Source organism: Vidua macroura, chromosome 4 (genome assembly GCF_024509145.1).
Source record: "Vidua macroura isolate BioBank_ID:100142 chromosome 4, ASM2450914v1, whole genome shotgun sequence".
Classification (NCBI taxonomy): domain Eukaryota; kingdom Metazoa; phylum Chordata; class Aves; order Passeriformes; family Viduidae; genus Vidua; species Vidua macroura.
In genome coordinates this window covers 64,365,653-64,391,532 of record NC_071574.1, presented here as the reverse complement: position 1 = coordinate 64,391,532, position 25,880 = coordinate 64,365,653, and the positions used below count along the sequence as shown (strand labels likewise).

General features: G+C 40.4%; 1 protein-coding gene across 1 annotated transcript in view; it reads left to right on the top strand.

Moving 5' to 3' along the window:
- Positions 1 to 304: 304 nt before the first annotated feature.
- HGFAC (HGF activator) overlaps positions 305 to 25,880 on the top strand; it is a 40,018-nt gene continuing 14,442 nt past the window's right edge. The window contains exons 1-7 of the mRNA XM_053975616.1: positions 305 to 456; positions 1,998 to 2,052; positions 3,892 to 3,988; positions 9,056 to 9,129; positions 13,033 to 13,155; positions 13,803 to 13,934; positions 15,296 to 15,406. Of these exons, the coding sequence (XP_053831591.1) occupies positions 391 to 456; positions 1,998 to 2,052; positions 3,892 to 3,988; positions 9,056 to 9,129; positions 13,033 to 13,155; positions 13,803 to 13,934; positions 15,296 to 15,406 (658 nt within the window). The 5' untranslated portion in view covers positions 305 to 390. The remainder of the gene's footprint in view (positions 457 to 1,997; positions 2,053 to 3,891; positions 3,989 to 9,055; positions 9,130 to 13,032; positions 13,156 to 13,802; positions 13,935 to 15,295; positions 15,407 to 25,880) is intronic.

Sequence of the window (25,880 nt, the reverse complement as noted above, 5' to 3'; positions counted from 1 at the left end):
CTTTTAATTAGCTCCTGAAGAGAAAGAAGGGAAATGTCCAGATGATAAATCTAGTTGCTAGTTATAAGCACCATTGGATCAGCTTCTCTGGAGCTGCCCTTCAGTGCTTGCCGATTACACCAGGGACCCTCTCCAAGGGTCAGGCACTTTGTAAACTCTTCACTCCTGGTTGTTTAGGAAGTCTCTCCCTATGGGGCATTCCCTTCTACTCACAAAGACATTAATGATTAACAATGATAACAGCTCTGCTTACTTAGAAAACTAAAATACCTTAAAGTCAAGTAAATCACAGTCCCTTGTGAAAGCTTGTTCCTGATTCACTCTCCTGCTTCAGCCCAGCCCTGGAAGTTTTCCTCTGCCAGGCAAAACCTTCATGAGAGGAGAACAAAGATGAAAGTCTGTGCTCCTCTCACTGTTGTCTTGGCTCTGAGTCTGAGCAGTGACTGTGCAAGGATGGTAAGTGATTCTTCTTTCTCTGAGTAGTAGATCAGCTGCCTGATGCCTGGCAAGACCAGGTTGCCTTGGGGCTGGATGAGTGAAGCCATTGAAGAGACCCAGAGAAAGAGAGATTCAAAGGGACCACGAAAGGGATTAGCCAGATGAAGGCTGACAGCAGTGCTCACTTAGTGGGGGGACTGCAGGATAGCTGGTACCACACCTTTCTCTGTTTAAAGCAATTTCTTACATCCATGCCTTGCTTTGGAGGAGGAATGGGAGGGGAGGAAGGACTGCAAAAATTGAAATCCTTTAAAAATATATCTCAGAAATGTGTTGACACAAGCAGGTACCTGCAGTAGCATGGAGGGAGAGTGCTCCACTGCCAGACACTACTGCTATCTGGTAACTGAACAGGCCAGCTTAGGTGGCTATCTTCTTCTTTTCAGACTTCTCCTTGTTTCCATGCCAAACCCCTCGGTGTTTTTGCATCATGTATCTTGTGTCTTTTTTGAGGGTATGTCTGCCAAGCACATGAAGCACTGCTGAGCAGGCTGTGGTGGTCTTAATTTGCTAGTTTGCTTAAACCTCACCATAGGCGGGTATCTACCATGGACTAGCAGGGTAATTTGTTCACTGCTGCCTTATGGTCAGCATTGTGGCCTTAGGATCAGCCTTATTTCTCTAGCTGGGTTAAAACTAGCTCAGGTATACTTGGATGGAGTTACAATCCTAACTACCCCAGCGAATTACAAAAGTATGCCCTCAGATACTACATGAGGGAGCAGAGAGGAATGCTCATGTTCAAGGTAAAGATCCTGGCTGGAGCCCTTGCTTGGTAGTGGCAGAGTCTGCGTAGAGTGCAAAAACTCTTCTTTCCTCTCTTCTTCAAGCCTTCTCCCTATATCTTAGCAACAGCTTTTTATTAACCCTCACTTTTTATGCTCCCTGTCCAGTTCTATGTTCATGATGTGTGCTTCTTTGACTGCTTTTTATGACTTTTTTTTTTGTTATAGTTCAATTGCCAGCACCTTTGGTGGCAGCAGCACTTTATGTGTATTATTCTCTTTTTATTATTTCCCATGGCTTAAAATCAGCTCAGCCTAGTGCTCTTTGCTTGCTGATTGGCAACCCAAATACAGTTAGAAGTTCCTTTTGTAGCTAATGCCCTGGGGGGGATACAGTTAAATAGCAGGAAAAGGCAAATGTTGAGATATTATTTGTAACTGTGAACCGGCCCCAGAATGCATGTATTCTTCCTGCTGAGAGAAATAGGAGATGTGTCCCTTGGCAATAGAAAGATAAAATGGAGCAGAGCTTTGGCCTTTGTTGTGTTGTGCTGGGTTTTCCTGGTTTAGCTGGCACTTTCAAGAGTCAACGTGTATCTACCCTCTTTCACCAGACTGTGCCCCACCAAAAATCAAAAGCAAATAATAAGATTTTCTCAGAAGCATTGGGAGAAACACAAGTTCAGGGCACCCTGGAAAGTAAGTTTTTACCAGTAGTATGGTTCCCAGAGTGAATTTGTGTCTCCAATCCACATTCTCTTTTTCTCTTTGTAGCACTACAAATCTGGGGCAGGAAGAAGCTCAAGGCATGGGTTCACTCGCCCACAAGGTACCAAGTCAAATGCAATAGGTTTCATGACAGTAAGAATGGTCTGTCTGTCTGTATCCGTGCTGTGCAAGCTGGTAGGAAGCCTGTCTTTGTTTCAACATGAATAAGGATTATAGGATGGTTATGCCAATATTAATTTCTGTTTAAAGGGGAATTTGAGATTAGCTCAGGAATCTCAGGTAATTTTCCTTCAGGTGCAGATTAATGGGAAGGTGCTGATGGGATTTTAGTTGTCTGAGCTGGCATGGCTTTATATTATTTCACAAGGTGGTGTGGCTGAAGATGTGCAACAACCTTTAATCAGAGCTGCAGCTGCCCTGTAACTTTCAAGCACATTAACTCTTTGTATGTACAGGTTCAGTTTCTACCCTGGCCCTTGATCTCTCTGTGGGAGAAGGGTTTGAGTTGCATGCAGCTTTCTGGGTTGCATTTGTTATAGTGGCACCTCAATGATCAGATATCCTGGCTCTGGGAGAGCGTTGCAGTTTTCATTTTTAAAGCTTTTATTGTCCTGTGCTTTTGTTATTGAAGATTACATGCGTTGAGCCTTTGGGCTTTTATAGGTTATAACAATCTTCAGTGGCCTTTGGGATGCAATATATCTTCTGAATGGGGATATATTTTCACAACTCTCCTGCCTGCTTGTACTGGGAGGTATCAGACAGAGAAAGTTGCTATCAGAACATTTGCTTAATTTGTTCAGAGAATGAAAACTGGGATTGACAAGGGGATGGCAGAGGGGATGGCAGAGGCTATTTCATATTGCTAGAGAAGGAGGCAGTTAGGGCAGATGGAGTGACCATAATTCCAACTGGTTAAGAAGGGGTTGGACCACAGGGATAAGTTGTTTTTTCTATAATGCCAATAACTGACCTCAGCAGCTCTTTGAGATGTCTGAGCTCATGGGAGTTAACAGATATTGTAAGAGTGTGCAGGAGCCCCAGCCATCATGGGAGGGGTAAGCTCAGGACAAGGAGCAGTCATACATTGTCTCTGAGAAGTGGAAATGTGCTGTGCTGCCAGTTTGGTTGAATGCCCCATTTCTCTCTTACGGCAATGGTTGGCTTCCCATTCAGACTTTGGGATTTCAAAACAGATTTCTTTTAGTTTAATGGTTAAATAAGCTCTGACAGTTTTTCATTGTCTTTTTTGTCTTCAGCCTCTCTCATTATTAAGACTAATTTTGAAGGATTTTTTTCTGATAGACTCCCACTAGCCTTCCTTATACTCCCACCACCCTTCCTTAGATTGCCATCACTTATGTGGCAAATATAAAACTTGCCCTTTTTAGACACTGGTCTCATCAGTTTCTCCCCACTTGTAAGGAATCTGCTTATCCCAAAGGGAAGGTGGTATGATCAAAATTCTCTCTCTACCCCCAACCTTTAAAACCTTCTTCCTCCTGACTGTTTCTATTTCAGTTTGTACTGTCTGGTTCCTTAATTATTTTAAACAGATATTACAATGTGATATAGAGCCTGAAAGGATACAACTTCAGAAATTATTTTAATATGCAATTACAATACTACATAATTAGAAATTATAATTGCAATTAATGAATATAATTGGCATTTGCTGTACCAGAAATGGCAGTATATTTTGAACTGAAATGATCTGAGATCTTTGTTCCACTGCAGAGTCCATTAATCTTTGTTGATTCAGTCATTATGTAAGATTTTAAGCTTCTTCTTATGCACTAGACATTGCAGAGACACAGAGTCCAGAGTACAGCTGAAAAACTTGCAGATATCTATCTTCATAATTTCATATAATAGTATATAATATAATTTGTGGGTTGGTTTTCAGCTGCATTATGAGTTTTTTATATTTGTATTTCAGTGTTTACAGAGGATGGACATTTATGCAAATTTCCTTTCCGGTTTGGTGGAAGGTTTTATCACACATGTTTATCAAATTCATTTTCCAGAAAGAAATGGTGAGTTGACATTGCTCATAAATGAAAACAGCATTCAAATGAAATGTCATCCTTTTGGTGCTTTAATCTTGCTTTTGGAGTAATTACCATGAGCTGGATGTTGTGCCCAAGGTGCAGTTCTGCTGCTGATAGCTGTGGCCCTCGGGTCAGGACATGCTCAGGGGAGAGGGAGCCCTGGCACTGGGTTTCCACAGCCACAGGAGGCTCAGGAACTGCAGAAATGTTTCCTTGCTGCCCTGCCTATTGGAACTGCAATTTACATGAGGGACAAGAGCTTGTACAGAAAATGCAGGACTGGTAGAACAACCTGGAAGAGACCCTCTCCTGAGGGAGAAAGGAGAGACACAGACACCTGCAAGAGAGGATGCTTGGTTAAGGGGCTGTTGATTTGTGCAGGCTGCACTTGTACTGCTGATTGTACTTGTACATCTGATTTTTGAGGAAAGATGTTTTCTCCCCACCCCCATGTCTCTAATTTCTATCCAGATTGGCACCAGAACCCCTTTGGACAGTGCAGTACTAAGAAGTGAGGTATTACTCCTGTTTGTTGGTTAATGATTTATTCATGTGTTTAAGGTCAGATCTCCTTCTTTTGGGCAAAGGTTACTCTTTTACTTTTGTAGAAGCTGTTAGAAGTATTCATGATCCATTTTTGGGGTAGGAGCAGTCAGGTCGGAACCCTACTGAATTAAAGCACTGAATAAAAAGGATAAACTTTGCAGACAAACTCATAAGGACATATATTGACTAAAATCAAAGGCAAGAAAGCAGAGAATATGTAGGTACCAGTAATGTGAAAATTATGCCCAGATGAGCCATGTGAAAGGCAAACACTTGCCTGTTTTCAGGGCGGAGATAGTATTTTAGAGTTTATTTTACTTGCCCAGGAAGGGCAGAAGTCTCATTTTTTATACTAGTCTGTCTAATTTTTCATGATCTGTTGGTGTCTTTCTGATGACACATCTGTTTCAAGTGTAAGTGCTGGTGTAATGTAAACAACACAAAACAAACCTGCTTACACAAACAGACACCGAGCTTCAGGCTAGGAAACCACTTCAGAATTTCCCCAATATCCACTGATACAACCCAGCTAATAAAAGCCTCCAGGAAACAAGAATTTGAGACTATCTTAACTCAAGAAAGGGAACTGGGATAATTTACCAGTTTGAATCCTGTCTTTGATGAACTGTAGCCACAAAGAGTTTGACCTTAGTACCCACTTAATTTCATGTAATGCTTAAGAGGGATCCTGTTAATACATGACACTGTGTATTTGTTTTTAGCCAGTTAGGCCACAGAAATGGAAAAACCTGTCAATGGATGGCATCCAAGGTTAGAGCACACTTTAGAGCTGACCTTGAACAACTTGCTCTTATGCTTCTGAGTCTTTAAAAGCCATTTACAAGCAGGGAGACAAGGAAGAGGCCAGCTGGAGTTATTTGGATTTGACAGATCATTTCACCCTATGGGTGACCTTCTGACCAGTGTTTGCTCATCACTCATAAGCTAAAAGCAACTTAATGTGTGACTTCAGGCACACAGATGCCAGGAAAAGGCCCTGAATAGCAGTTGGAAAACCTGCTCTGTGCACTTTTTGTGTGACTTGGCACTAACCCAGGCTGGACTTGCACTGAATAACTGATCCCAGGGGACCTGGTAGGCTCCAGGTTAGGGCAGGGCTTGTGCCCTTCCTGCTCCTGCCTCCTGCAAGCTGCTAGTAAGGGATGATGGGAGCCTGGGTCCAAACTGCTTCTTCAGGGATGAATTCCAGGAAACCCAGCCAGGAGAGCACTGACTTATGCATTTAAATTCATGTCCTCAGACCTCAAGTCATACTTTGGGTCAGGACTACAGGCAGGACTTTACAGTGCAGGCTAAACCCCACTCAAATTTGCTTTAGATTTATGTTTTCTCATACTACAAATGACACAGATACTGTGTTTCAGCATAAATCTGCTCCTGACCACAGAAAGCTCTCCCTACTTTGTTTGAGAGCAACAAACAAGCTGTATCTCTATAAATATTTATTGAAAATACAGGAAAGAAGACAAAATAATTGCACTATTTAAATAACATACTTCCTTTGACAGCATCTCCTATATTGCTTTTTCCCTTAATTATAATCTGTTTTCACAGATAAATTTCCATTTAGTGGTCTATTACTAAGTCTTACATATCTTGCTAAAGACATAGTGTAAATTTTCCTTTTGTGCTGAGGAGGAAAAAAAAAATAGCTGTAATTGCTTCTGAGTTTCATTGGTACCTCCAGAAAGACAAAGCAGTGTAAGGACAGACAGAATGGGGGTGCAGTGAACCCTCATGAGAACAAAAGGGGAGGGTGGTCTGAACTGGACCTGCTGGCTGCAGGGAAGCTGCCAGCACCCTGTCCCTGTGTCCCAGCGTGGGAGGGGTTCCTCAGATTCTGCTCTAGGGGAATGGCAGGAGCAGACCTTGCCCGAGATTTTGGCTATAAGTTGGAAGGTGTTGACTCATGCCCTGCAGAAGCCTTATCCTGTGCTTCAGTTCTGGATGGGCAGGGCCCCTGTGCAAGGGTGAGTTTGGGTCTGTGTAGGAAGGACATGATCTTATCATCTTCCTTGGAAACAAGAAGATAACTTTTGATACATTGGCCACAGACTGAAAACAGTGCAGAGGACAGCTTTTTGGCAAGGATTACAGGATGGGGAGTTTATGACTGTCCTGGAAAGGAGAAGTACCTGTGGGCTGAGCTGGGAGATGTCAAGCATCAGGTTCTGAATTTTCCTGGAGCAGGTAGTGGTTGGTGTGGTGTTGTCAGGCAAAGTCTGTCAAGCCATGTCTCATGGTCAGGACAACACCTAAAAAAGTCTCGGGCAACCTCCAAGTCTCAAACATAGTGACAACACCAGTTGTGATGGTAAAGCTCTTTCCTTACACCCATCTGCCTCAGGCCTGGGACTTTGCTTGCTCTCCAAACATCCCATGGTTAGGGCTCCCTATGCTCCTAGAGGGAAAACCAGCCTACTTTCCATTGATCCTGCCAGTTAGGCCTCATCTTTTGTTCATTCCCATGCTGTTTACCATGTATGGATTTAAAATGTTATTTAAATCAATCCCTCATAGTGGACTTTGCTGATATAATTAGTTCAGTATCTCTGTCCTTATGTTTTCACTTTCATGTTAGCAATTTTATATGACAAGCTGATGTAAAGATATTTGCTGTCCCATAAATTTTGAGTGTGGGTGCATTTGCAAATAGCATAAAGAAATAATAAGGACACTGGGTTGGTTTGGCTGCTGGAGGTAACATTCCAGAAGAATGCTATGAAATGTCACCATTTCATTTTTGGTAAGCCTCTAATCAGACAAAACATTTTTGAAAGAAAAGGAGGGAGACAAGTGAAATAGCTTTGAGGATGAGATTCTCACAGAGACTGAGATCTGTGGTGAAAAATATAAAAGAATCATATTACTGTGCAAGAAGCTTGGCTCCCAAGAGGCAGCTTGGCATCACAAGGGAGGACCAACCTCATTGTAGGCTCTGCAAGGTGATAGGGAAGGACTGGCTGTGAAGAGCATCAAGTGGGAGGACCAGTGGTTTGTAGAGAGCTGGTACAAGAAGCCTCTGTCAGGGTCTCTGACAACAAAAGATCTTTTAAGATGAAAAAATTGAGAACTTGGCTGCTGCTGAACAGTGACACAAGCAGTGCTGAGGACACTTTTAACTCATTGCTCATCTTCATTCTTGTGCATACTAGACCACCCTTTAAAGAAAGCACAATCCACTTCCCACAGAAGGATCTTTGAGGAATTTCCATCAGCTCCCAGTAGTTGCATCAGCCTTAATTCCTGTGAGAGAACAGCCTCTTTAAGTATGTGCCATGTTAATTTGCACCAGACTACCAAGCACCTCTTTCAGTGTACCTTATATAATTGAAGTCACCAAAATTAATATATGTGGCCTATTCAGATGCTCCATAGGAATTATGCATTTTAAATACCACATCTAATTAAATTTTAAATATCAGCATCTAATTAAGAAGGAAAATAGGGCAGTTAAAATGTAGACATGTGCTACAATAAAATTTCAATCTAACTTGTGACATCTTAGGGTGAAAAATTTGATCACACAACTGCTCAAGGAATGATAAAACCATGCATAATGGAAATAGATCATCAGGCACATTAAATAAACTCCAGTGTCTTCTAATGTCATGTAGCTGATATCTATTATTCTGCATTATAACTGGCTAGGGAGGATGTTTTGGTGGATGGTGCACTGGGACAGGACATGGACCTCCAAGGTACAGCCTCAGTTCTGTCACGTGCTCCCTGTGTGTCCTCAGGGAAGCCTCCAAATCTACTCCTGCAGAAGAGGAATAGCAGCTCCGTGCTGCTTGGAGTGCTCTGAGCCTGAGACAGCAGACTGAGATAACAGACCACCAGTGAGGGAGTGCAGGACTCAGTCCCCTGCTCTCAAAAAAGGAAAGGTCTTATCTGTGCTTTGGAAATCACCACCGTGTCAGTTATTTCCTCATTTCATCTTGCAAGTTCCAAAATAAGACTGCTTTAAAGGAACTGAGTCTGAAAAGGGTGAAATGTGCTTGTCACTGAAAGTCAGGGAAAAGTCCCTTTGTGGACAGTCTCCTGCCTCCACAGATTATTACAGTAACTGTCAGGCATTAAAAATGGGCTGGGTCCTGTTTTGCTTGTTTTGTAATAAGTAGAGAAGACATAATTTATTTGCTTTAGTTTTGTTTTTTTTTGTTTCTGTCTTTCATGTTCTAATCCCAGAAATAGGAAGAATGTTGTGTTTTTCTGAAGGATTCATTGAAAATCCCAGGTCCTGCATTTACATCTTATTTTTAATATGTTTTTAATATGAGACAAGTGGAGCAGAGCAACTTTAACAAAAGAAAGCTTATTTTTTCCTCTGCTCTTAAGAGAATTTGAATGCAACTGATGCTAATTAGAAAAAAAAACCAAGCATGAATTTCCAGGTCACTAGAGTGTGAAAGCCCTGAGGTTTCAGTGCAGACATCCAGGTTGTTTAAAGATGCACTAAGCTGCACTTTTGATTCTTTTCAGGTGTTCAACAACACAGAACTTTGACCGGGACAGGAGCTGGGGACACTGTGCTTTGCTGCACAGAGACCACTCAGGTAAGGCAAGCCATTGCTGAGCTGCTCCAGGTACCTGGCTCCTACTTTGCCACCTGCAGGAAGGAGGGACAGTGCCTTCAGTTCAACTTCTATTTGTGTATTTATTTTGAAGCAAGCCTTCACATCAGCTGTTTCTATAATCTCTGTGACGCTGCACAGCCATAGCATTATGAATATCATACAGTCTTTAATTCACCCTCTGTTGACTAACTTGAAACCATGGAGAGAAATTATGGAAATCTAAACTCCGGCTGGAGCCAAACACAAAGGTGATCATCTTCTCCTCCCTCATGGCTTGGATGTGCCTTTTGGCTTTCCCTTAATTTACACAGCTGCATTTTCTGTCTGTCTGATCAGACAATTTTTTTAGAAGGCACAGAAACGTTTGACACCCTGTATAACACACAGCCATCACTTCCAGCTTTCCTTTCTTGAGATCTCATGGGAAAGAGCGATCTCCAACCCAGACTTCCTTGAGCTTTGTGTTGTGTCAGAGAAGACAAGAGGCCAGACATGTTCATTGCAGGAGTCCTGAGGGATAATGAAAGGATTTCTCGGCTGAACAGCTCTGTGGGTTTATGTGGTCACCACACTCCTGTGCTACAATTACCTCATTGCGAAAGTCTGTCTAAAAGGGGAAGTCAAGGTCTGTGGCAAAGTCAGCTTTATGTATAAAAGTCACTCTAATTGACACATTGGGTGAAAGTTCACCTGGGAATATGCATTCCTGTCCTCAGCATTCCCTCAGTGACTGGCCTTTGCTTATCTCTCTATCCCTGGCTCCATGAGCTGGATGCTGGGGAATCCCATTTTATAAATAATATATATTCATATATATATATATATATATATATATATGTGTGTGTGTGTGTGTGTATGTAAATTCTCATTTCGTACAGACCAGCTTGAAAAATCAGGTGTTGCACTGGTCGAACTTGATGCCCCTGAGGCTTTTTCTGGACCTGTGTCTAATTCTGTTCATGTTCCTCTTTTTACCGTCTCACTATTTTCAAATGAGACACATTTAGTCTGCAGGATATGACCAATAGCCTTAGATATTCACTTCCCACTTTGAAATGAAGGGCTTTTTCCACCAACCCCTTTCAGGGAGTTCTCCACAGTGTCAAGAGTCTTATTGCCAAGCTGATTGCAATCTAGCAGAGCACTTGAAAAGCCAAATTAGCTGAATCACACTGACAGTTTAAAATTAAGCAGTGCACAGCATCACCTTTTTTAACATAACTACTTTAAATTATTTTCCAGCCTGGCTTTAAAACAGATTAACAGTAGATCAGAGGCCAGTGACCTAGCCCCAAAACAAGCAGCAATGTATACAACTTTGTAATGCAAGTGTGCCACACATGAACATAGACTTTACAGGCAGTTCGTGCTTACAAGAATCAGGTTATGAGGGCTGCACTTAGTTATTCATCAGTGGCTTCCCAGAGCTTAAAATAAAATAAAAAATGAGTTATATATGTAAGAAAGGAAAGAGAAAAAACAATGGGATAGCTGGAGGAGATCACTGCTGGCTGTTGCAAAATAAAAGATAGCCCCTTTATTTCTGAAAGCATTTAGAATTTGAAAAAAAATAAACACAAGGTTTTTGGCTGTTATTTTATTTATAAACATGAGTCTACTTAGGGTTTGGTGGTTTTTTTTTTTTTTGTTTTTGTTTTTTTTTGTTTTTGTTGTTTTTTTTTTTTTTTTTTTTTTTTTTTGTTTTGTTTTGTTGTTTTTTTTTTTTTTTTTTTTTTTTTTTTTTAGCTCTAGAAGCTTGGGTAGGAAGTTTCTGCTGGAGGGAGCTGTTACTACCCACATACACATGGGCCAGCTGGGCTGTGTATGCATAGCTCACATATATGTACAAATATCCATAAATGTGAAATGCCCCTACAGGTGGGACTTCCAGATTTTGGGCACTCTGATAGGACTGCTTCTCTGAATGTCTGTAAATTTTGGACAAGTGGCCAAAACCCCAGGGAGACCCAAACATGAGGGGAAAAATTGCCAGACAGTATTTTTAAGATCCCTCTGGACTGATATGGAAAGAAGTAGTAGAGTGGTATGGGCTGTGCAGGCAAGAGGAAGAGGCATCATCCCAGGAGGAGCTCTGAGGAAGGTGGGTGGCAGAAACAGAAAGTTTTTGTTGGGAAATATGGGCAGAAAGGTGAGACAAGGCTACTGCTCAATCAGCAGAGACTCAGAGAGGCGAAGCTGCAGTCAAGATGAGAGCTAGCAAGCATGGAGTGTTTTACCTGTGAGGGTGCTTCAGCCAGTGATGAGAAAATGTGGACTTAGCGCTCCCCAGTTAATGGACAGTTAATAGTGGGCAGGATTCCCCACTGGGAACTGAGATATTCCATCTGCTTATGAACAGAAGTTGTTCCTGGACTCCAGGAAAGATGTGGAACAACACAGAACATGCCTGGAAGGTCAGACTGGAGCGGTGGGTGGGATGTAGTGAGGGACAGATTGAGAAAGAAATGAATGAGTGGAAGTACTTTTTTGCAGATTTAACAAGGGTACAAAAAAAATCTTGAGCATTTGTTACAGCAGAAGATGACTTGGAGATCAGGTCATGATTTGGATGTAGTGGGAATAGGAAATACAGGATTTTCCTTTGAGGAAACATTATGGCACTAGAAGTTTCATAACTATCAACAGCAGGAAGAGTAGGAATGTCACTGACTTCACTTGCTTTCCCTTGATGTTATCCTGGATTGAAACTACCAGTGAATACACCCAGGCCTACTATCTGATAGGAATTACACCACTCTCCTCTGAAGTAAATATTTTGATCCCTGCAGGGGAACCTCAGATTTACATTTGTAGCAAACTTCAGGATGCACCCTTTGTGCTTCACCTCAGCCCTGTTCATGTGTGCCTGTGCCTCCACATGTTGCATCTCTTGCTCAGGACACACTGTCTAGCTGAAGAAGCCCCTGGATTGAGTAACTCTGGAGATGGTGTAGCAGAGTTTGACTAGCATTCAAAAGGAAGATTTGAATGCAGACAAGCTGTTGGGCCGACTCTGGAGCAGGTGTAAACATGCTCTTGGTTAACTGCAGGGGAGATACATCCCTTGGCACTGCCTGAAATCAGAAACACTGCCTGACCAGCAAGACTCTTATTACTTTTACATTGCACATTGCCAAGTAAAACTTTTATTGCAGGAATTGTCCTGGCACCTACCTCCTCTCCCACTACATTTCCCCATCATTCAGAAAATTCCCCAGTAAATGGAGATATGCTAGACTGGTCCAGTTTTCATCTTTCCTGGTGTGATTTACTTGGATGTGTAAACGGGGCTACAAGCATCATAAAGTCACCCCGGCTCAATGTGCTTTGTGGTTTGCTTTATAATTTTCGCTTGGTTCCAGTTGTCCATTAGTTTTAGACATAATCCAAAATCCCACAGCAAATGCTTCTGTCGAGGGTTGTCCTTTGTGCGGTTTGAAAGAGATGCGCGATCCCGGTGGTGGATGTCACAACGCGAAGGCTGCAGGGCAGAGGCCGGGCAGCGGCAGCGCCGCAGCCTTCCTCCCTCCCCAGTGTAAAGGCACAGCTCCATCTTGTGGGCACCTGTCCCATCTTCTTCCTCACCACAGTGCCAGCTCTGGGGACTTCAGGTATGCCTGGACCTACCCCCTTCAGACAGATCAGTCTTGGGGGGTGAAGGTTCAGCTCAGTGATCTACCACATGGTTTTTAAAAGCTGGATAAATTCGTTTCCAGCTGTTTTACAGCTGGAAACAAGCCCACTGTCAATTGGTTGGACAAACTTTGTTTTATGTCAGTAGATGGTATTAAACCCACTGAGCATCGAACCAAAACGGTTCATGGAGCCAAAAGGACAGAGCATGACTTGCACCATACTTATTAACAACAACTTCTTATATAGCCTCTCTAGATCACTGTGCAGACAACCCCTGCCAAAATGGAGGGACCTGTTCTCTCACTCACAGCCACAGGATGTACCACTGTACCTGTCCTGAGGAATTCACAGGCGAGGACTGTCAGCTGAGTAAGTATCTTCTACCACGAGTGTTACAACATGAAATATTAATAGTAAGTAGAGCTCATTAATGTTTCCTTAATGAAAAGGTAGTGCTGTTGTGATGGGAGAGACCACTGCAGCATGAATGTTTGTGTAGGTGGATTTCCAAATGGTTGTGACAGACAACCCATTATTGACAGGACAACTGAAAATAGCTTGACTGTGCAATTAGAAATCCAAGTATGCTCTGAGCATGGGAAACACAAAAAGGCTCCTCCCCTTCCTTTGCTGTTTTTAAGATTTAAATATCCCTTACATGTTTGGAAATTACTAATATCTGGTAGAAAATGCACAGAGAAATGAAAAAGCAGCACGATTTCAGGTGATTCCTTATCCCTTATGTACATGCACATACTGGCTACAGTGATGCTGTCCTGCTCGCAGGGCTTTAGGGAGAAAGCCACCTGTGTCCTGAAGTTCCTGGAGCTGCTGCTCTACTGGCTCAGTGCCTCCACACTATGGAGGCTGGCTAGCTTGAGAAGAACTGTCAACAAATATGGATCTACTCAACAGGAAAAAAGGGAAGAGCAGGGAATGATAATAGAGATTATGGTGTCATTTTTTGCAAGAAATAACATCTGAAAGCTTGTGCTGTTTGTAAAACTTCATTTCAGAGAAATGTTTTGACAACAGTCTCTACGAATTCTTTGATGTGGGTGCAAGATGGTCAAGAGTCCAACAAGGAGCAGTGGAGCAGTGCTCGTGTGTGAACGGCCAGATGGAGTGTGAGCGTGTGGAACACAAAAGTAAGGCACTATTTTGTACCACATAGGTCTGCATAGAGCACAAGTAAAGGACAGTGAGCTTATCAAAGCCTGAGTGGTGTTGCACACCCTAATGCTGCCCTTGCAGCTCATGTACCCTCTCTAAATGACAATATTTTAGCTTTCCTTTCCAAGAGTGAGCCGTTATACTGACCCAGGAAATCCCTTCAGTGTGTCCATCCTTATTTGAGGAAGCAACTATTTGCATTATGATGCATTTTAAGGACACACCTCAATGTTTTCTTCGAGAGGGATGAAACTCTGATCTGCAGCATGTAAGAATAAGAATATACAACAGGTTATATAGTAGAAGTGGTAAAGTTTTTTCTCCAAAACTATAACCTGCCTGAGAGGTACACCCTGCAAAGCAACAATCACTTCATATTGCTGTTTTGCCTCTGTGTTTCTTCCCAAGTCCATCCCACTCTTGAACTACCAGCATGTAAATTTTACCTGCCTCCAAGATCCCATAAGGCCTGCATTGGCTCCAGAGTCCCCATGATTTTTGGCCCATTCCTGGCAGGGGTAATGCTTACATTATGAAGCCTCCTCTTTTTACAAGGGGTTGCCAGGAACCCAACACCCTGGCCAGCCAGCACAGGATATGCACTTTGGGTTGTCACCCATCTGAAGAAGCCAGCACAGCACCTTTCATTTGGAGGAGAGATGCTGGGAAGGAAACCACGTGCCTCACCTATGTATGTGCTCTGATACAGCTATTCTGTTATTCAGTCTGGCTAACTTTTACCCTGCCCAGATTCACAAGTAAGTCACAGTGCAAATAAGTTTCATAAAAGTCCTTTGAAATATGTAGGTGCTTTTATTCCCACCTAAAACCTAAAGAAACTAAAGTATGGAGAGTCAGTGGCTTTCTAGGACATTGAGAATCCATGTGAGAGTTGGGAAATTTGATAGGACTTAATACTTCCCAATCACAGATCTTAAATATTTAACTGAGCTCTCTACTAGATATGTTATTATAAATTCTAATAGAGCTCAGAGGCAAGTCTGGAATTGGCAGAACCTTCCATAGAGAAAGAAATGTTAATACCATCTCCACTAGTAATAATCACCACCCATTTTACCTACTGTTCATTGATATCTTTCAATAGCTGATATTATCCAATAGCAGTGAAAACAATGAAACAGACCCTAGTGGGCAGAAATCAGTTGAGTTGCCTTTTCTTTAATTTATCACAAGTGTAGGTCTGACATAAACAAAAAAGAAAAACTTCTCCCAAATGCATATGCACAGAGGAGATGCACTAGAGTAAGTTAAAATGGACTGATTCTCTTGAATGATTTGTACCTTTGGTTTGATCATTGCTTGTGTTTTCTTGTAGGTTGTGTTCATGATCCTTGCATGAACGGTGGAGAGTGCAAGATGGTTGCCTCCACTGGGAAAATAGTATGTGATTGCAAAGAAAATTATGCTGGGAAGTATTGCAATATTGGTAAGTATAAAAACCTACAGGCAGACAAGAATTAGGGGTTTTCATCTGGGTGTAAGGCTGGTGGGTTTGGCTCTGTTGTATTCTGCATTTAAGGACATTTCTTGTACCAACTGAAGAGTCACACAGAGCAAGGGTTTAATGTATTTCTCCAGTGTAAAACATAACACACACTTCACCACTGAGACTCTGGTTCTAAATATTTTTTTCATGCCCTTTGTAGAAAATCAAACAGAAATTTTAATCCAATTACACATGCCTATAAAATAAGTGCATGCTTCCATTTTGCAGAATCAGTTACAGAGTTGTACTCTAGAGCTACTGCCTCCCTACAGATCCATACATCCCCTTAAATCCCCATAAAGCAGGGATTTATGTCTGACAAAATCTAGCAGCCATTCTTTGGTAGCACTAAATGACTGTAGGACAAAGAAAATGCTCTCCCTTTGGGTTACTGTACAATTTAAGTTAATAGCACATTTAGCCCAGTACAGGTTATACAAAATCCTTTCCTTTCTCTGGTGGGTCTGGGCAAAGAAATCTGCTTTTTGGTATCTATGTGTTAGTCCTCTTTTCCATTTTAGATGGTACATAGTTTTGATACAACTCTCCTCCGGAAGACTTAACATTTATCCCTGCAGGGGTTAAATCTTGCTTGCCTGCTATATCTGCAAGTTATGCCAGTGGCTACTTTTTAAATAAATGCACTTTTAGGCATAAATTTTAATAGACCTTCAGCCACACCATCCTGTGACCCCATCAATTCACTGGCTGTGTCTTTCTGAGTGCATAAATCCCATGGCTCATCAAAACAGAGGACGTGACTCCCAGTAGCTCTGGTGGGCACTTTCTTAATCCAAATGGGTGGTGGGGTAAAAAAACCTGTAAATGAACACTGCAATTTATATCTGGCATTCTTTTTGCTACTCTGATAGTTAACAAATGGTATAGTCAACTATTCTATCTGGGGGAAAAAAAAAATCCATTTGGGAGGCCAGCAGTACAGCTGGCAAATAGCAGGAGTGAGTGGGTAAATTGGACAGTGTATGAGCTGGTCCTGAACGTTCACTCACCAGGTACCTGATGAATCATGCAGAATGACTCTCTTAAGTCCTTCATGAGGAGCATGTTTTATCTCAGTTATTTTGTCCTTTAGTTACCCTGGGGAGATTGTCCCAGGCTTTGGGAATGCTGCTGCAGGGATCTGGGTGAGGGGCTGCATAGCACCTGTGTGACCCCTGCTTGGGGCAGGGCTGCACTCTGCTCATTTTGACATTAAGCTGCTTTTCCAATTTCTGTTTTATTATCAGCTTCCCCTGCCCAAAGTGGCAATGATGCACAGAGACATCCACGCAGCAGGGCCTGGATCATAAATATCAGGAAGGCAGTGTTACAGCTGTCATACTGGTTTCTGACTAGCTTAGAACAAGAAATAAGCAGGTGATCTTTGATTACTTGAAAATAATAAAGCAGACATTTGGTTTGCTAAACAAGTGGCTTTGGATGCTCACAATCCATCTGCGTTCAGCTGCCTAACGCCCCTACAGAATGGGAACTGAGAGATTGAGTTTGTGTGTCAGGGCCTTGCAAAGAGTCTTAAAAAAGAAAAAAAACTCTTTGTCAAGATTTAGTCATTCTAAATTAATGCAAATAAATGAGTCTTCAGGTCTATAGACCTGGTACTATCACCACAGTAGGGCAATGGCATTCTGTTGAAAGTGCTAGAGGTTTGTATTCTCTGAGCACTCAGAAATGATTTTTTAATATTTGTTGGATTCATTTTTTTCTTTGACCCTTCAATTTTATCCAGTGAACAGAAATTGCTTTTTTTCTTTGTTTCCTCTTTACTGTCTTGTGTAGTTTCCCCTGTCTAACAGGATGTACCTGTGAGGTTACCCTTTAGTCAGAATAGCTGGTGGCTATAATGCTTGATTCAGAGAAAGTGTTACAGTATTTCCTCTCCAAAGTACTTTATTCTGAGTTATCAGTTAAAGAGACAACCTTAAAGCCAAGGTGTGATGCAAAAACGTCTTCTTATATTTCCTTTATTTTTTTTTTAAGCAGAAATCAATTGACGTAATAAACAGGAAGTCTCCCAGACTGTTATTGAGCTGTAATGTGTTTGAGGTATCCTCTGCCCTTGACTTACACAAAGATTAACCAGCCTTCATATGTGTCTAATGGAAATTTAGCAAATTTATCTTAACATTATACTCAACAAATATTAATAAATGAAGTACCATCCTTCATCCATCAGATCACAAGCCTAAGTACTGGTGTGCCCCAGGCATTGGTACAGTAGACTGAGGAGCAAAACCAGCTGGTTTTGAAAGTACTGAGAAACAATTCTCTTGGTTGAGGACTTAGCAGATGCTTGGACCATCACATCTGTCAGACCTTTACCTGTTTTCCATGAATTTGTCTAAACTCTTTAGTACTCCTTTATGCTTTTCCCTTTCACAGCATTCCATGTCAAGAAGTTCCAGAATATAAATAGATGTGATGAAAAGAAGTATTTTCTATTGTTAACAAAAAACCTACTGCCTGGTAATTTTATTCTTCCCCTTTGAACAGTGAGTAACAGAATAATAATAACTTTTGTGATTTTAAAGATACCTATTTATCTGTCCATTACTTTTTGGACTACAGTGTCCTTGTCAGTACTCAAAACTCATCTTTGATCTTAAAATGCTTTTCAAACAATCATTATATATGTATGTGTGTGTATATATGTGTATGTGTATATATATTTCTAGGTCATTATCATAAATGACCATATAGTTACTGGAAAATTATGACCTGACTTAAAAAAAAGAGAGGTAATAAAAGTAACTGAGGAGATATCCATAACAAAGGAGATTGATATACAAAAGACAGTTTTTAATATAGATTTCTATTCTTTGTGGTAATACATTATTTTCTTCTTAAAGAATATACTTTCAGTACTAAAGAAAGAACTGCCATTTAAAAAAGTGTTCTGAGACAGTTTATATGCATAGGATTTCAGTGAAGTTTAATTTTGAAGGAAATTAGATGCATCACCAACAAATCTCTTTCCAAAGAGATGCTGTTTAAAATTGTTCAAGGATCCATGTTTAATTAATTTCAATTCATAATAATTGCCCTTAAATATGCACCTATTTTCAGAAATAAGGATTTTGTGCTTAAAGAGTAGCTGCATTCTCTTTGGAAACAGCTCTTGCTGGGACAGCTCTGAATCCAGGCTCTAGGTGAAGATTCAGAATCAATTGTCCAATCATGAGTAGCAATGGTTGTCTCATTGAACACAGAAAGTTTTCAAAAGGGCCCAGATCCAACCACTTTAGCAGTGGTAAATGTGGGCAAGAAGTGAAACCTGAAAAAGATGTAAGTGGAATATTTTATCTCTAGCCCAGGTTGGCATTGGGAATGGAGAGGGAATTTATTTGGTAGACAATTAGCTTCAGAAATATTTAGCTTCACTGGAGGTGATAACTGATGACAAACAGACAGTTATAAATATGTAATTGTAAAATTATTTTGACATTTTATGTTTCTTTGAACAGAAAGGAGCCATGGTGGAGATGTTGGATAAACACAAAGGGATACACAGCTAAAGACAAAGGAGGAGTTATCTGGCCAGAAGACAGATAATTCATTATAATATGCATTTATTGAGAAGTTAAAGGAAGTTAAAGGGTAAAGGAAGGAGATGTAGAATTTTTTTCAGGGAGTTAGTGCCTTTAGGTTTCTGTGGTTGAAACCCCATCATTGCATTCACACTTTTTTACTTTAGTTGAATGGAATGTGAATTTTGTCAGATTTCAATGTAAAAGCACTTCTTTTTTCTTACCACAGTTTTGTTACTGTTGGTTGGATGTCAGCTGTTAGTAAATTTGAGGTACTTATTTGTATTTTAAATTTATTCTTTATTTATATTTATTCTATTTATTCTTTATTTATATTCTGATATGTTAGTGGGGTGTATTTATTCTGTTACTTAGTCACCAAGTCTTTTCCTGAAGCATTTGCTCACTGTGGTTGTGGGTTGCACTAGGTTTGAGCATATTGGGAGCGCTGCACAGAGGATTGTTATGTTCTGAGTTTTCTTTGGATTAAGGCTTAAGTAGTCATAATAGTTTTGATAATATTTTGGTCATGATGAAATGTGAAGTTGGTGAAGGTATTTTTGAAAACTCTGCTTTGTAGTGTTTGGGGTTACCTCATTAGGCTATAGATAATGGAATTAGAGGAGTACCATATCTTTAAAGAAAACATGAGTTGGAATGCTAATTGTGGAAGGCTTCTGGTTATGTAAGATGTGGTGTATGTCAGAAGCAGGTTGAGGATTTTCAGAAAAGGAAGATGATAGAATAGCTGAATATATAATGACATACAGGAAAAAAACCCTTCTTGGCCACATCTTTGGGGGTTAAACTGGAGGAGTTTGAGGTAATAGAATTAGCAAAAATGACAGCAAACCCACCTTTTTAGTGGTTATTTTACTGAAATAGTGTTGGCAGTTTTCTACTAAAAAAGCTACTTTAGTAAAGGAAAATCAGCTCTGGAGGTTGGAAGGAAAGTTTTAAATATTTTTTTTTTTTGAAGAAGAAGACAGAAGATAATGAATTTTAACTTTCTGGTTTATATTTATCCTATACTAGAATGCTTTTGGATTAGTGTTTAATTTTTTACTTTCTAGAAACGCAAGGGGAAAGAGGGTGAAGTATAATAACAAGGACACTTGGCTGACAATGATAAATGGGCATTTAGCTGGTCAGTCAGTCCCCCATTGAACTTGGACAACTTGGTCTGTAAGATTTGAAAAGGATTTCTAAGTGGGGCTGAGAAGATGCTTGTTGCCTGCATGTATGAAGCACTGGGCTCAGTAGTGAAAGTAGGTTGAAAAAGTATAAAGTCATTATTTCTCCACAGTTGTGGAAAACAGCAGATAAAAAAGCAACATTATGTATTAATATGGCTTGGTGAGGTGATTATATTATTTGCAAGTTTTAGAGGTCACCGTGGAATTTGAATGAGGGGAAGGCATGGGTTAATAATGCAAGGATAATGAAGAGAAAGTCTAGAGCACCACTGCAGAAACAGTAATGATGGGTTGGATTTTTATCAGATTTTGAACTATTAAAAGAAAATCCTACAATGCTGGAGTTACATGGATAAAAACTATGCCCAGTAGACCGTTGCCTGTAATGATCAGTGGTAGGAGGCACTGCAAGATGAAGAAATGGGTGAGCATGGCATTGTCCACTAAGTCCCCACCTGTGATTCATTGCACTGAGACAGTGCCACTCTAGGGGATGGTGAACAGGAGACCAGAGACAGCTGTGGCTTTGCAAAACAATCAAGCCATGTCATTTATAGAGATGGCAGATGTGAGCAATGATAGACAGGCTCTTATCTCCCAGCCTTCTTTGTAATTTTAGGACCATAATAAAGCTTTTGGCAAATATAGAGAAAAACAGAAATGAAGAAGGAAGTACTGTTCGCATGGAGGCTATGGATTAGTAATTTATGTTTGGCACCTTGGCAAATGTGGGCTATAGATGAGAGCTGATGAGCTGTGCTGGTAGCAGCATGGCAGACAGCAAGGACTACCTCTGTAAGGATTGAGAGATAAGGCAGATACCAAGAAGAGGAAAAAATTTCTCTGGTCAGAAACAGGAGTAGGTTCAAGATCCACAGAGGACTTTATTTCTGCATAGATGTGCATTTTCCAGATACTGGTGGACACTAAACTTTCTGTGTTTTGCTCTGTATTCCTACAGTGTTGCCTTTTTAGATGACAAGTCTTTGTTGTAATCCTAGTATAAACTAATATGATTAATATTAGCAGATGCTAATACGAAGCCGCTACTTAGTCCTTAGTCTAGTGAGAGTGCCTGACTTGGCAGCAGTGTTACTGGGTGCTGGTTAATTGAAAGCAATTAGGGTGTTTTTAATCCTATTTTTGATTTATTTGAGACGTGACAGTGGTTCCAGTTCATTATCTTACAGAGGGCACATCTTCTCTTGAAGTGTGAGGGGACTGACATCCCTTAATCCACGCAATCTGCTGCCCTGTGTGATTGTCAGGAAGGTGGTTGAAGGGAAGATGTGGAAGATGTGATGCAGCTCATCCTTGGATTATTGTATTGTTTGTTTCTCCCATCTCCTGCTTTCTCCTCTCAGCCCACTCTGGCTGCTTTGGGGGCTCAAGAGATCCCCACCTCTCATTAGAGTCTCTCTACAGAGCAGCTGCTCCTCTGCTGACCATCATTAACTGCTACACAGTCTGTTCCTTTTCCTGGTCAGAGGGTTATTTTGGCTCATACTTTAAACAAATCAGGACCTACAGGTATATTCAAAAGAATGAAAGCTTTCACTATGAATTAGGCACTCAGATATTCTTGAAAATCCTGTATGGCAGTCTGTGTAACTCTCAAAGTAATATAGTGCTGATATTGGCTTGTTGTTGCCAGAATTTCTTTCCCCTAGCTCTTGACAGCCTTTTTCCTAAATATATTGCTCCTATTAGCTTTATATACTTACCTATTGGATTGCATTTATGACTCTGTAAATCATAACTATTGTACTAGAATTGAAGATAATAAATAGAAAAATGAAATGGAAGAAGAGCCACTCCTTCCTCTTATCTAGGATATTACTTTTCTAAGCTATAAGAAAGTACTGACAGAGTTTATAGATTTCTGGATTTAAACTTTTATATTAAAGAATTCGACTTACTCAGAAGGTAGCTTTGTACATTAGCTTTTATAAGAGATATAAATCTCTTCAGTTTTACCTCAGATGATCTAAGCATTGGCAAATATGAAGGTACAAAGACACTTATAGAAGAAACATATTAAAAAATAAGTCTAGTTTTAGCAAATGCAGTGTGCCATTCTTATGCCAGGATGCAACTTTAAGAGTTTTTGTGCATGTAAATCACTTTTCCCCTCCCCCCCAGGTCTTAAATCCATCCTTGTTTTACATGTTAGTTTTCTGCTAGATTTACTGATTACAAAAAGATGCCAATTTTTCCACCTTTCTGCCTAGCTTTTAGCTCAGAGAGATTGGTTGTGTCATAATCAGGCTGCAGATTTAGTGGGCATTCATTTCAGTGTTAGGTGCTGTCAGTCCAGAGGTTTGAGTGCTATTCAACAAACTAGAAAGTGGCACAATTATTTGAATCAGTTATTTGTTATATGTATGTGCAATCTGCTGTTCATGACCCCAAACAGAAATATTGAAATATAGGTAAATATTATAACAGTATGATTGAATTACATTGAAATGTAGATACATAGGTCCCCTTATATTTCACTTGTGGTATGTGTTCACTAATTTTTAAACTCTGAAAGCCACATTGGGTGCTGTTACTCCTCACATTCACAGACAGGCAGGAAAATGTGAAACAATTTGCTTCAAGCCAGGAACAGTCCAGTCCTGGTTCTGCTGCCATACAATCCTTTGCCTCATGTCATCAGACTTCACATTCTCATCATTATGGAGTCTGCTCCTTAGATATTTACAGAGATTTTCAGTGGCATAGGGACACACTGGAAGATAAGTCAAATCCTCGTTTGGAAGCAGTACTAGGTTCATATGGACATCTTTCAAAGCTCTCTTCACGGTGTATGTTTATTTAGCACAGAAATATTTGCCTTATTGCTTTCAGAACACCTGGCAGGGTGTGTGTGTCTGTGTGTGCTCTGTTTCAGTGCATAATTTGGTGGAATGAGATGCCTGTAAGAGCAGACTCCATGAATACCAGAGACTCCTTTCTCTCGCACGTTTACTGCCAGCCCGGAGTAGTGGCTGGCTGCCTGTGCAGCAGGGGAAGTGCAGCTGCCTGAAATCAAAGGCTTTTACACCTTTCATCTCTGAGGGCATCTCACAGCTACCCAGGAAGGGAGGTCAGGGAACTTCTGGCTGAATGAAGAAAAGACAAACCCTTCTGCAGGCAGCCCACGAGTCTGAACTCATGTAGAAAGGAAATTTGGCTTTTACCCTTGTAAAGGATGGCTTGAAGGGCAACATATCCTGTAATACTGAGGCCATGTAAGCAACAAATTAATGCAGAGGCATAAAACATCATTGTTCATTGCTGGTCATCTCGAGGAAACAGCATGAAGCTGAGTCAGGGGAGGTTTAGGTTGGATATGTCCTTTTCCTCTTCCCCCCTCTCTGTTCCTGCCATCAGCTTATATAGAGCAGTACAAAAAATTAATCTAACATTGTATTTCATAAAAGCATTACACGTTGGTCAGGGATAAATCAAAGAATTGGTGAATAAAAGGGTTACTTTAAAACATCCTGTCCCAGAATCAGAACCATTGGTGGAAAAACATATTTTTATAAATAGAATTAAACAACTTATGTGTATGTGGAAAAAAAGTACATTCCAAGCTCAAAAACATCAGGAAAATTGATGGTGAGGTGTTTTGGGGAAAAGAAAATGTGAAAGATTCATTGTTTTCTGCAGAGAGTTTCAAAGAAAGCTCCTAAATATGTTCAGGTATGTAACTACAGGACTTGGAACAAGATCTGGGGACAAAAAGTTTTGTGAAATGCTTTCAGAAAGTTAGCAATTAGAACTGGTTGGATAACTGCTATTTCAGGTTGCTGTTAATTTTAAGTTGCAAAACAGTTTTATTGGAAAAGGCAGAGATTTGCTGTGACTTGCTTATAAAATACAAAATCTTAACACATATGCAATGTTTTACATGAGCTATTGAAATACCTTGGATTGAAAAAATAAAGCACAACAAGATATTATTTATCATTTTAAATTTTAATAATATTTTTTCTGAAAAGAAGTGAACAGGGATGATAGTGGCATCGGACTGCAGAGTAAGTTGAATCTGCATTTGCATCAAAACTTTCATAATCTGAAAGTTTTGGCCGTTTCTACTCTTAGCAGTGATTGGTGGAAGTACAGGGAAGTGAATGAACAAGAAAACACATATTACATCCTCCATGACTTTCTTCCACATAAGAAAATAACTAAGTTTCAGAGTTATGAGACATTATGGAATCTATATGGATTTGGGACTGAACAGTTCCCAGTCAGAGCAATCCATTAAGAACTGCTGAAAGCAGACCACCTACACACTGTTTCTGACAAAGAGGGAAAAAGAGAGTAACAAAGAGGGAAAAAGTACTGTAACAGTTAAAAAAAAAAGAGAATTAGAGGCAAGAGATCTATATGACTGCAATAATTGCAGAGATATTTTTGAAAACTGTTTTTTCTGAATTATAGGTGATAAAATGTATAAAGCATTGCAGATACTTCTCATAGCCTTAGTGGGTACCACGGTGCTGCTGCCAACCAGTCAGGTAAAGGTTTCTGGAGTGGAGCACAGACCAAAGGAAAGCTACTAATGAATGTTAATGTTTCACCTTAGAAGCCTTTCCACAGGATAGCAAATTAACTCAAGTTATGCCTGTTTCCAAAATACTCCTCATAAAACAAAAAAGAAACAAAAAACTTCTCGAGATATTACTGTTCCCCTCAACAAGTGCAAGATGTAATCTTAACTTCTCAGCTACGTGAGGGATGATATAGAAAGAGGCCAAATTCTTCCAGTTAAAATATGCTGGCAGCTTTAGCAATGACTGGCAGACCTGATGAAAGAGAGATATGTTGGATTTTAAGCCTGACAAGGATAAGCACAAATTGTAAACACCATCTGCAACACATCCAAACCACTGGTATTGCAGAATATGGCCCTGGGTCTGTACTGAAATACAATCCCTTGTTTCATTCTCATAAAAGTAGTCACTCTAAATTGTTTCTGAATGCAATAAATACAGTATAAGTAAACACAGCACCTGGCACTTCCCTGCATAAATGAAAAAACTTAGCATCCGGCATGATTGAGGTATTTTCATGAAGCTGTTTCAGGCAAACAAAGCAGTGTAACTTGCAACTTGCTCAAAAAATAAATGGCAGGTTTGCCAAGACATGGTTACTCTTGCTAACATTATGAATGATAGGCAAGTTATTTTCTGTGAGGTCCTAGATTATGGTTTTTAAAATATGAGTTTGATTTAATGTTACTTTTATAGTCATTGAATAAAGGGAATTTGATTCAGGTTTCAGGTGGGAGAAAATGTGATCTCAGCATGTCAGAAGTGTCTGCCAGGCCAAGCTAGAAAGTGCATTTACCTAAGTGTTTGTATACTAACTAATGTTCTTCCACCAAACTTCTTGACCTCCATCTCCCAAATTTATGCCATATGCTTGCTTGTGGTTTTGAGGTCTGTCACTACACTGATGACTTGGCAGGGTAATTAACAGCAGCAGTTCAGAACTGTGGTTCATTATTTCAGTCCTGGGCATGTGCCCTGGTTCATGTGTCACCTTATTCTGTCAAAATGAACAGGTCTTTGGCAATAGCTGTCTGCACTGTGTGGTGTGATGGATCATCCTCAGAGGGTGTTTTTCAACAGTTGGTCAATGATGTTATATCTTTAAGTATGTCTATATGTTTAG